The 12,364-nt window shown below is 45.1% G+C and overlaps 1 protein-coding gene across 2 annotated transcripts in view; it reads right to left on the minus strand.

The window, feature by feature from the left end:
- TESK2 (testis associated actin remodelling kinase 2) overlaps nucleotides 1-12,364 on the minus strand; it is a 599,416-nt gene that overhangs the window by 501,800 nt on the left and 85,252 nt on the right. For both annotated transcript variants that reach the window (XM_078671787.1, XM_078671788.1), the window contains one exon: nucleotides 11,831-12,146. In XM_078671787.1, the coding sequence (XP_078527913.1) occupies nucleotides 11,831-12,055 (225 nt within the window). In that variant the 5' untranslated portion in view covers nucleotides 12,056-12,146. The remainder of the gene's footprint in view (nucleotides 1-11,830; nucleotides 12,147-12,364) is intronic.

Here is a 12,364-nt window from a genome sequence, read left to right on the forward strand (position 1 = left end):
GTCCAAATAGGAGTGATAAATTGGTTGGTTGCGGCCAAGCAGTTAGAGGAGAGCGGATCATTAAAGTGGTTGTTCGGTTTTATGGAGGATAGAATTTTCGAGATGGAATAGTCATCGTATAGCTTGAAAGTGGACCAGAGCACTTGTTTTTTTGGTGTTGCTTGGAGGGGATGTGTCGTGAGATGGGTCTCAGAAAGAGGAGATCTGATGATGGCAGCGGAATTAAGCTGGTTTCCCAAGGAGTTAATTTTGGCTGTACAGGAGGAGAACTCCTGACAGGTTATCAGGAAATGTGTATCTTCTTTAGAGGTTTTAGCCAGTTTGGTTGATTGCTGTTTAACCATTTTAAAGACTTTGCGAGGTCTGTTATTAGTTTTTCCAGTTACGATCTAAAGAACTCCTTTTTTGATTTGAGGATGCTCTTGTATGCGATTCTGGTTTTTCAGAGAAGGTTTAGTTGGGAGGCAGAGGGGTGCCATCTACAATTTTTTCTGTAAGCTGAAGAATTCTCCTTTCATTGTTAATGGACCGGTTGAACCAGGGATTTTCGTCTTTGATCTGAGATCTTTTTAGTTTTAACGGGACTTAGAGAGTCAATTATTTCAGACATTGTTGAGATGTAGTGCTCTAAGTTCGTTAACCTTTGATAACTTTGGGGGTGATCATTCTCGCAGTGTGCAGCCAGCTTCTCAAGTCTAGGTTCTTAGTGTCCCTAAGCCAGAGTTTCGGTTTCACTGGTTGCGCGGGTCTTTTCTTGAGTACGCCCGGTAATAGGAAGGCAATAGGGTGGTGATCTGACCAGTCGCAGGGAGCTATTGAGTTTAGCCTAACCGACGTTGCCTTAGATATGATCCAATCCAGTGTGGAGCCTTCGTGTGAGTTGGTAGAGTGCAGGCTTGAGAAAGTGATTGGTCAGCTACGAATTCTTTGAGGGCATTGACCTGAAGGTCATTGAGGTCGTTCCAGTGAGGATTAAAGTCTGAGGAAGATGTCATGGGGGGGCAGGGGGTTGAGCAGGGAGCAGACCTTTGCTGTAATGATTTCCATGAGGTGGTCGATGAATGTGTAATTCTTACCTGGTGGGTGGTAGAAGATGTGCAGTTTGCACAATTGGTTAGAGTAGTTGCATATGGAGAGTGCGAGATATTTGCAGGAGTCAGTGGGATCAGAGTCAAGTTCGGTAACGGAGAGGTTGGAGCAGTAGATCTAAGAAAACCTCCCCGTTTTTAGGTCTCGCGGCCTATCAATGCGTGCAAGCGCATTGAGCGGAGCGAGAATTCATGTCCTCAAAATCCTCGTCAAACCAAGGGCTTCTTGCTGCGGTTTTCTTTAAGTTCACGTGAATCACGTGACCAAACAAGCACGCGCATCAGCCTCCCTCCCTCCTAATTGCATTTTTTTTAACGGCCGCACAGCACATCAAAGGGCTTCGCCCAGCGTGCACTCTGCGGCTTCTCGGCTTCTCCTCCCCTAATTATTCATGGCTCAGTTTCCCGGCGCATGCATTTGTTCACATTTTTTTGTTCTTGCCTATCATCTCCTACCCGTCTTATCCCATTGTTAACATTTTCGCACCTCCGTCCGTCTGTCTATACGTCTCTGCTTTATCGCAATCTGCCTTTTCCCACAAGCCTTTCTACTCTGTGTTCGCACTCTGCCTCCTCAGTTTCCTCCGCCTCTGTTTCACTGCCAGTCTTTCTTTTGTGACCTTCTCCCCCCTCTTTCCTTTCAGTCTACCCTAATTTCTCTTTCGTCATGTGCCTATCTTTCCCATTCCTCGGCCTTGACCCTCTCTCCATCCTGTCTCACTTCTTCTGCCTCTTTCTTAGTCACTCTCCGACGTCTCCGTTTCCCCCCTTCGAATCTCCATCCTGTCTCACTTCCTCTGCCTCTTTCTTAGTCACTCTCCGACGTCTCCGTTTCCCCCCTTCGAATTCTGCAGAGATGCCACATAACACATCCAAACCAGACTCTGCATAACAACACACCCACTCCAATGTCACATATCATTTGCCACCCAGACCCCAGATAACACATCGAAGCCAGACTCTGCATAATAACACACCCACTCCAATGCCGCATAACACAACCCACCCAGACTCCAGATAGCGGATCCAAACTCGCAGCCTCTGCGCCAGCCCTGCCCGTGAAATATGTTCTTTTAGATACATTTTTCCCTTCTATTTTTTTTTATTCTAATTGTTTTCAACCACGTTTTTAAAGTTACTTTCTATAGCAAGTTGTTTCATCATCTTGTTCAGCTTTAGAATTCACAAAGGTGACAGTTTTGTAATGGGCTGTGGCAATTTCGCTTCCTAAAACTTCCGAGAAACGCACCTTTGTTTTCCAGCTAAAAGTATTGTATTTCTAACCAATCTCCATGGGGAGGGGTCTGTATACTCGAGGGGGGAGGGAGTGACGTCAGCCTGCACAATTTGACACAGCGGACGGTGTGGCAGGCCGCAACCTCACTTTAAGAAGGAACAAGCGTTGCCAATAGGTCTCGCAGTAGGAAAGTTGGAGCTATTACAATTGCAAATAACAATGCCTTTTATTTTTCTTTTCATTTTAAAAACATAAAGGGCTTTGTCATTTACAAAACCAATAGCTCCAACTTTCCTACTGCGAGACCTATTGGCAACGCCAGTGCTTGTTTTATTTGCAGGTCAAGTTGTAGTTTGGAGGGACCAATAAATCTAGGCAAGGTGATGATGCTTCGTTGAGCCATGATTCGGTTAAGACTGATACGTCAGTTTCTTGTCTCAGGATGAGAGCGGCGATGTCAGAGGCATGCTTCGCTGTTGATGGGCAGTTAAGTAGGAGGCCAGAGAGTGTGGGTCGGAGCTTGTTTTGTGAGGTAGGGAGGATAAAAAGGTACTCGCACTAAGTTATTGCTGTTTACTCCTCTGTTTCGGAGAGTTGACATTCTGTTAGTGTTGATTGACACCGTATAAATTATGTATTCATCTTTCTTGTCTGGAGGATTAGGAGCCTCAGAAGTTGCCTCACAGAATAAGAGGAGAGCTAGTGTTTCATCCTCCGAGAGGTATTGGAGATGTTTGCGAAGGTGTCTATTGGCCAGTGACATGGGTTGAAGGCAAAGCTTTGTTTGTGGGAATATAATGGTTTATGAGGGAGCTTGATTTTCGAGAGAGAGTGTTCAGTGAGGTGTAGGATGCTCTTCATTTCAAGGATAGATTTCTGGATACTCCGAGATATGTTGGCTGCTCTAAGATTCAGAGCTTCAAGGTCCGTTAGTGATGGTTACACTTGCGGCAAGGGGACCTGTGGATAAGGGCTTGGTCTGATAGCATACTCTGAACATGGTAGAGGAGTTAGACCACCCCGATACTGGGTTTCTGAGCGGAGAGGTGTGCAAAGGGCTAGGTGTGCTCAACAGGGTGGCCAAAGGCCCATTTGGGGGGGTAACCAGTGAACTATGAATGACTTGTGTGCTTGCCACTATGGATGTGGGAAAGGGGCGAGGATTGGAAGAGAGGGGTGCTGGCATTGTCTTATTGAGAAGTGACGGATTTTGGAAGTGGTGGGGTGTGTGGCGGGTAGTACTCTAACAGAATTGGGGGAGATGCTGCCCCCCTGAGTACTGTGCTGTGGGGAGAACACGTTGGGGAGATTAGAACCAACCCAATATTTAAAAGAGTGTTAAGAGGCATAGGAGAGTAATATAGCTTTGGTGGACTTCTCCTAGCTAAACACCAGGTGGGATTGCGCTGAATGGGCGGACCGGTGCCGCTGATTAAAGAATGGCATGCTGACACGTTATATTGTAACACACAGGCCGATATATATACAATGAGTTACTCCCCCCCCCCCCAGAAGGCGCCTTAGGAATTATTGGAGACCATACCAAACATACCTTTCAAATACAGCTGCCTGCTGATGCAGTATCAGACCCACAGACTACTCCCATTGAAACGTCGCCACAGGTGGTGGGAACATAGAAGACTAGGGAGGTCACAGGTGCATATACAACACCTATGGCAGGGCCACTACATTGGAGCCGAGACCCATGTAAGACACAGATTGGTTGCATAGAGCACTTTACCAGCACTAGCCCAGATTTGTCCCATAGAAGACATTGTCCTGATGGTATTCCCTATGTGTCCGATTCATGTTCTTGAATAATAAGATGGATTTGTATTACAATGCCTTGAAGCGATGCAACGGTGCGCGCAATTGTTTGCATTAAGTTTTATGATAACATTTTTTTTTTAAATGTTAAACTACCGCTTTGGTGGACATAAGTGGGAAGCCCTTAGACTTAGAACCGTATAGACCAGTGCTCTGACATGAGAAATCACTCATGAAATGTTAAATTACATCACCAATGATATCGTCCAACTTACTGTTCATTAATAAGTCTCATTCACTACGATAAGGAAAATGCTACTTACCAATATGCATCTGTTCTTGGCATGTAGAGCTGCAGAGTTGTACACTTAGCATTAGATCGCCACCTGGTGTTGGGCTCGGATGATTGAAGGTTGTTGTTGTCTTGGAAGTAGTCTTTGTAGTCACGAGATAGGTGACTCCTCCCTTGGACAATACTGCGCATGGGCATCGGCTCCATCCTTAGATTGTTTTTCGCCATGATGGGAAAATGATGGAGTTAGTATAAGTAAAGAAAAAAGGATGTCCATGCGTGTGTATCTAAGTAAGATGAAAACTGGAATGGATACAAGTCCCGGGAAGGCGTGTACAACTCTGCAGCTCTACATGCCAAGAACAGATTCATACTGGTAAGTAGCATTTTCCGTTCGAGGCATAGGAGTTGCAGATTGTACACTTAGCATTGATTGTACAGCAGTATCTCCCCTAGCGGTGGTCGCTTGTATCCGTTGCTGTGGTTTGTAAGAGTTTTAAGGACAGCCTGGCCTATTGCAGCTGGCTGCTTGGCTTGCACATCAACACAATAGTGTTTTGTGAAGGTGTGTGGTGTAGACCATGTTGCTGCCTTGCATATGTCCTCTAGGGGTATGTTTCCTAAGAAAGCCATAGAGGCTCCTAGCTTGCGAGTGGAGTGCGCTCTAGGAGGAACTGTTAATGTACGTTTAGCCTTTAGATAGCATATTTGTATACACTTTACAATCCCCCTTGCGATCCCACCTTTAGAGATGGGATTGCCTTTGTGTGGAGGAGAGAAAGATACAAACAGTTGTTTTGTTTTTCTAAAAGATTAAGTTCTATCTATATAGTATAGAACAGCTCTTCTAACATCTAGAGTGTGTAAAGCCCTTTCCGCTACAGAATCTGGGTTTTGGAAAAACACAGGTAACTCTACGGATTGATTTAAGTGAAAAGGAGTGATGACTTTTGGAAGAAATTTTGGATTAGATCTAAGAACCACTTTGTTAGAATGTATTTGAAAAAATGGTTCTTGTATAGTGAAAGCTTGTATCTCACTTACTCTTCTAAGAGAGGTAATAGCAACAAGGAAAGCTGTTTTCCATGTTAGGAATTGCAGTTCACATTTATGTAGAGGCTCGAAAGGGGGTCCCAGGAGTCTTGTAAGGGCAATGTTCAGGTTCCACACAGGAGAAGGTGGCAACCTGGGTGGGATTATTCTTTTTAATCCTTCCATGAATGCTTTGATTGCAGGCACTCTGAAGAGAGACAGATGTCTGCTTTGTAAATACGCTGCAATTGCTGCAAGGTGCAGGCGTATTGAAGAATATGCTAAATTAGACCTTTGTAGCTGTAAAAGGTAACAAATGATATTCTGGATGGAAGCATCCAGGGGATCAATTAGATTATTTCTGCAATATATTGCGAATCTTTTCCATTTAGTGGCATAACACGCTCTGGTAGTGGGTTTCCTAGGCTCTTTAATGATGTTGATACAGTCTGGTTGTACGTTTAGATAACCAAACTCTAAGACTTCAGGAGCCAGATAGCTAAATTCAGTTGTTTTGGGTCTGGGTGTCTGATTTCTCCATGGTTCTGTGTTAACAGGGAGGGTGTGAGCTGTAACTTTTGATGTGGAACCAGAGAGAGATAGAGCAGTGTGGTGAACCACGGTTGGCGTGCCCATGTGAGAGCTACCAGGATCAGTTTGAGCGACTGTTGTCTGAGCTTGCACACTACTAATGGAATCAGTGGGAGAGGCGGAAAAGCGTATGCAAATCTGCCTGACCAGTACATCCATATCGCATTGCCCTTGGACAATGGGTGTGGAAACCTGGCGGCGAAGGTTGGGCATTTTTTATTTTCGTGGGTGGCAAACATATCTATTTGTGGATGACCCCACCTCTGGAAGAATGGCTGAAGAACTTGTGGATGTAGTTCCCATTCGTGAATCTGTTGTGACTGCCGACTTAACAGATCTGCTAACTGATTGTGAACTCCTGGAAGGTGTTCTGCCAACAGATGTATATTTTGAGGAATAGCCCATCTCCAAATGTTCTGTGGGAGCTGGAACAGTTGCAGAGTGTGTCCCCCCCCCCCTGTTTTTGTATATAGTACATGGCTGTCATATTGTCCGTCCGGATTAAGACAGCTTTGTTTTGTACTTGTAGTTGAAAAGTCCTGAGTGCTAAGAATATGGCTAGCAGCTCTAGATGGTTGATATGGAACAGTTTTTGTTGATTGTTCCATTGACCTTGAGTTGTATGATGTAAGAGATGGGCTCCCCATCCTGTGAGAGATGCGTCTGTTGTGAGCACGAACTGTGGAACAGATTCGGGGAACGGCCGCCCCTTTGTCAAGTTTTTGGTGTTCCACCATTGCAGAGAGCGATGCGTGCGGCTGCCACCAACACCAGGTCTGTTAGTTGACCTTGAGCCTGGTTCCACTGTTGTGCTGGGCACTCTTGTAAGGGGCACATTTGCAATCTTGAGTGTGGTACTATGAAGATGCAAGATGCCATCATGCCTATTAGTCTCATGAACACTCTGGCTTGCAGAGATTGTTGTTGTTGGAAGACTGTGACTAAGGCTTGAATGCTCTGTATCCTTGCTGGACTGGGATACGCTAGAGCTGTAGATGAGTCTATTGTAGCCACTAGATACTGGTGTACATGAGAAGGCTGCAGGTGCGACTTGGTGTAGTTGATCGTGAACCCCAAGTTGTGCAACGTTTGAATTATTTGATGTGTGTGTTGGACACATTGATTGAATAACTTGGCTTTTATGAGCCAATCGTCTAGATAGGAGAAGACATGTATCTGCTGCCTTCTGAGATGTGCTGCTACTACTGCTAAGCACTTTGTGAACACGCGTGGTGCTGTTGTTACCCCAAATGGAAGGACTTTGAACTGATAGTGTTGTCCTTGTATTACAAACCTTAGGTACTTCCTGTGAGCAGGGTGTATAGGAATGTGAAAGTAGGTGTCCTTTAGGTCTAGTGTTGAAAGGAAATCGCCTTGTTGCAGTAGTGGGAGGACTTGTTGCAGAGTGATCATATGAAAATGATCTGATTGTATGTACTGATTGAGGGGCCTGAGGTCGAGAATTGGTCTTAGTGTCCCGTCCTTTTTGGGAATTAGAAAATACAGCGAGTAAACCCCTGTTCCCCGTTCTTCTAAAGGAACTAATTGAATGGCATCCTTTTGTAAAAGTGACAGAACTTCTTGTTGGAGCAGAGTCAGGTGGTCTGTAGACATTGGACGCTGCCTGGGAGGTATGTGTGGAGGGGTTGCTGTAAGTTCTAGGCAGTAGCCATGTTGGATAATCTGTCTAACCCACTTGTCTGTTGTAATGGAGTTCCAGACAGGCAGAAACTGTGTTAATCTGCCCCCTACAGGAGTGGAATGCTGTTGGGGGAGCAGAGGGAAGTCACTGTCTTGTGGCGGAAGAGGATCGATTGCTGTTGTTACCGTGACCTCTTCCTTTGTTATTATTGCCTCTGTATCTCCTCTAAAATATCCCTTGTTAGAGGATGCTTGGGAGTGAGATTTGAAAGATGTTGTAGTGTCTGCTCCAGTTTGATTGGAGGGATGTATGACATTACAACGCATGCTTTTACATTGCATGCTTTTACAACGCTGTTTTTACAACGCATACCATTACAACGCATAGTGCTTTTAGGCGCTGATAGTGAATTGTTTAATTTACTATTCCAACTCCAGTCCCCGTGGATAGTAGGGAAGGTGTTAGATAGTACATTAAACACATTCCCTATCCTAGAGCGCCCCCCAGCGCAATGCGTTGTAATGGTTTGCGTTGTAAAAGTTGCGTCGTAAAGGCACTGCGTGGTAAAAGTTGCGTTGTAAAGGATGTTTCCCCTGTAGAAGGAGTGGCGAAAGGAACCTCTAGCTGGTGTGGACTGTAAAGCCCCCATAGACTTGGCGGTGTCCGTATCTTTCTTCATCTTTGAGTGCAGTGTCCACTTCTGGGACAAATAATTGGTTCTGATTAAATGGTTGGTTTAAAATGGTAGTTTGTACTTCCTGTTTATACCCGGAAATGGGTAGCCACGCATGTCTCTTAAGTATGACACTGGTATTTACGGCTCTAGATGCGGTGTCTGCCGCATCTAGTGCACGTGTTATTGAGGCATTTGAAATTAACTTGCCTTCCTGTATGAGGTCAGTTGCCTGAGCTTTATATTGATCTGGTAGGTGCTCAAGTAGTTTTTCTAATTGATCATAATGAGCCCTATCGTAACGAGAGAGGAGGGCTTGTGTATTAGCTATACGCCATATGTTAGTGGCTTGTGCAGCTATTCTTTTACCTAACGCATCAATTACTTTGGATTCTTTGTCAGGTGGGGGTGCTGCGCCAGAAGTTTGAGAATTTGCCCTTTTCCTAGCATTGGACACAACTAAAGAATCTAATGGTAGGTGTCCTTTAATGTAGACTGGGTCTGTGGGTGCAGGCCTATATTTTTTCTCAATTCTGGGGTTCAAAATTCTAGTGCGTATAGGGTCTTTAAATACCTCTGGAGCATGTTTGATGACCCCTTTAATCATGGGAAGAATTTGAACAGACCGTTGAGACTGTTCAAAGGTATCTAAGAGAAAATCCTCCTCAGCCTCATCAGAATGCATAGCGACTTTATGGTAAGCAGCAGCTCTGTTTAACAAATGACCAAAACCAATGTTATTCTCTGGAGGGGAAGGGTTTGAAGGGTATAACTGCGGGTCAGAAATATCAGGCGCATTTTGTGGGTTTGGCAAGTCCCATATAACGTCATCCACGGGGTATGGGAAAGGCTCCTCTATATCATCCCCTCCACCCAGACTATATTCATCATCATCATGTTGAGGTGAATGTGATGATAAAGGTGGAGAATGTGAAGGAGAAATTTGAGGTGATAAGTGAAGAGGAACAGGAGAAGAAGGAGGAGGAGGAGGTATAGGAAAGGAAAAGTGCATAGGGGATGTTGCACAGTCCTTTTTCTTGGCAGGAACCACAGGTGTGGGCAGTGCATCTGCTGGTCTCTTTGTGAGGTGTAGCTTCTACATGACCTGTTTTTGGGTCGATGTAGATCTTCTTTTGTCGAGGATCTGGCAAGAAAAGTTCCTCCTCATGTACAACCTTCTTGGGCGTCCATTTTTTCGGTTTCAGCCGAGGTTGTTTTGTGTATTTAGCCTTGGGAGGTGCTATAACGTCCTAAGGTGTTGTTTTCGGCTTGGTAGGCAGGTTTGAGGGCTCGGGCACATCAGAATCAGACCTTGTGGGCTTCGGCACTAAAGAAGGTGTTTTCGGTGTGGGAGCTGGTGTCGTCGGCTTCGAGGCGTCGGACGATTGCATCACACTTTTATGTTTAGAAGTGCACGGCTTCGGAGCCGGTACTTCTTTTGTTTTCAGTGCCGATACTTCTTTAGGCTTCGGTGCCGAGAGGTCTTTCTGTTTCGGTGCCGAGCCATCCTTTGGTTTTGGTGTTGAGCTAGCTTTGGGTTTTGGTGCCGATGGAAGAGGTGTAATCGGCACAAGCGGCTTGCTCGGTGCCGAGGCACTAGAAGGCTTAGTTGTTTTCTTCGGAGCCAGGCTCGAAGGCGGGGCTTTCGAAGCGGGTGTTCGGTCTCGACTGGGCCCAGCGGGCGGAGTGCTGACCTTTGCCTTCGGTTTGGGAACTGTATGTGGTGCAGGGGCATTAGTACTCACGCGCTGACCCGATGGATTGGAGTCATATGAGTAGTCTGCCTCCGATACGATCTGGAGATCAGGTGAATCTTCTTCGGGAACGAGCGGAACCTCTTCATCGAAGATATCGTCCGGTTCCGGAGCTGATCTCCTCATTTCGTGTCGACGGGCCCTCCGATCCCGGATGGTTTTCTTTGATCGGAAGGATGCACAAGCTGTGCAGGTCGATTCATCGTTTCTGGCGATAGACAGAGGTTGCAGACCTCGTGGTGATCGCTATGTGGAAACTTTGCTCGACATACCGGGCATCTTTTGAACGGAGTTCTGTCCATGAGGTGTAGGCCGCACGGCGTCGATAGGCCCAACGGCCCGCATCGATGAACGGAATCGAACTGATGCCGTCAAAACTATTGTAGTCTATGTCGAAGGTAGTTTTCAGAAGTTTGAGGAAGTTTTGCGCTTCGAGGTGCTTGAAAAGTGTTTTTCTAGCCGGAGCGGAGAAACTTTCATCCGAACCCAGCAGCGGAAAAAAACAATCTAAGGATGGAGCCGATGCCCATGCGCAGTATTGTCCAAGGGAGGAGTCACCTATCTCGTGACTACAAAGACTTCTTCCAAGACAACAACAACGTGCAATCATCCGAGCCCAACACCAGGTGGCGATCTAATGCTAAGTGTACAATCTGCAGCTCATATGCCTCGAACATGTTGTTTATTACACACTTTACCTACGAAGTTATGTGAAAGCAGTACTTTCTTTAAGAAAGTTAGAGACCAAACACAAGCAGTGTGAGTTGCAAACGTACCTGTTAAATAGATTGTTCTTTTAAGTCCTTTAACTAAAAAACATATGCGAAAACTAAAGCTCATTCTTACAATACATTATTCGACTGAGGATTTCTGTGTACACGTTGATACAAAGAGTGGATATTTATTTCTAAAAGTCCAGTAAAAATTCTGAGACATTACAATAATCTAAGGCTGCGTCTCACTATGGCTGCCATGAAAATAACAGGGCAGAGGAGGGGGAAGCCAACTGTCCAGAAGAGGTTTAATCACTTACACACTTGCTGCATACAAGATCTAGAACTGGGCATGCAAATGATAAACAAGAACAAAATGTGATCAATTGTTATTCAACATATGCATAGTGGTGGATTTCAGTAAACACCAGTGAGTGGTCAAGGGATCGCCAGGTTTCACATGGGATTGACTACAAGTGACCTCTGAGGACCACATGCAAAGCATTCTTGTGCATGTCTAACTTCTCCCACTACCACACCTACATCCTCTTGCAAGCTCAGTTAATTCTTTCCCAATCTTTCAGCTCCACCCAGTCACAAATGCCTCCCTTGCACAATGTGTTACAGTACAGAAAGTCATGATGCACAGCCTTTGCCTGACAAACCGAAAGCCACCCAACATTAAGCAGTGTGTATAAATGAGATACTTCTAGATCTTCTAAGGAGGGGTATGAGACAATACAAAGATAAGTCATTACCAGCAGTCATCTTGACAGTCTAAACAGGCCCAAAACTCAAAACCTTTCCAGAACCATTCAAATGGAACCATCATTCTCTAGATTTCTTGGAAACATTGAATGTTCAGTTACTTAATCAATTCATCAATCTCAAAAAAATGTTAACACCCTTTTTACACTGAATTCAGGAAAATAGGATGTCATTAGATGTCTCCAATAAACGTTACTAATCAAATCAATACCAACTGGACTAAAATGAACATGGCGTTGCCGGATAGTGCTTAGACACAATATGCACACTGACCTTGTATACATCAGAGAAGAAACCGGACCCGATCTTTTCACAGGAGAAGTCATCCAGCCGCGTCAGTCTAGAGAAGGCACTTATCAGGGCTTTGTAGGATGAAGAAGGGACCCTGCCTATCTGGGCGGCATTACCATCACCGCCACCAGACCCACCATCGAAGTCTTCGATACGGTCTATACGAGGCGGAAAACCGGCAATTGAATTTCGTTTATTCCGATCCATTGTCCCACAAACCGGAAAATATTTGCCTTTTGGAAGGGTGGGAGTTCACATCTTTAGGGTCTTGGAAACGTCCTTTTGTTTTGGTCGGATGCTAGAAAGTAAAAACAAGAAGCCAAGTTATAGCATTTGAAACCAGCTCTCCACTAACTGAAAGATAGAGTAGACTGGGTTCCTTTTAGATACCAGTGGGGTGTTCTGGCTCTAACTATATATAGCCTACTAAAGACACCACATTGATCATAAATAAGAACAAGCATTTGCAATGCAATAGGTCTTGTATTTGAGAGAGTTTAAGCTATTGACATTGAA

The sequence above is a fragment of the Lissotriton helveticus genome, chromosome 1_2, assembly GCF_964261635.1.
Source record: "Lissotriton helveticus chromosome 1_2, aLisHel1.1, whole genome shotgun sequence".
NCBI lineage: Eukaryota > Metazoa > Chordata > Amphibia > Caudata > Salamandridae > Lissotriton > Lissotriton helveticus.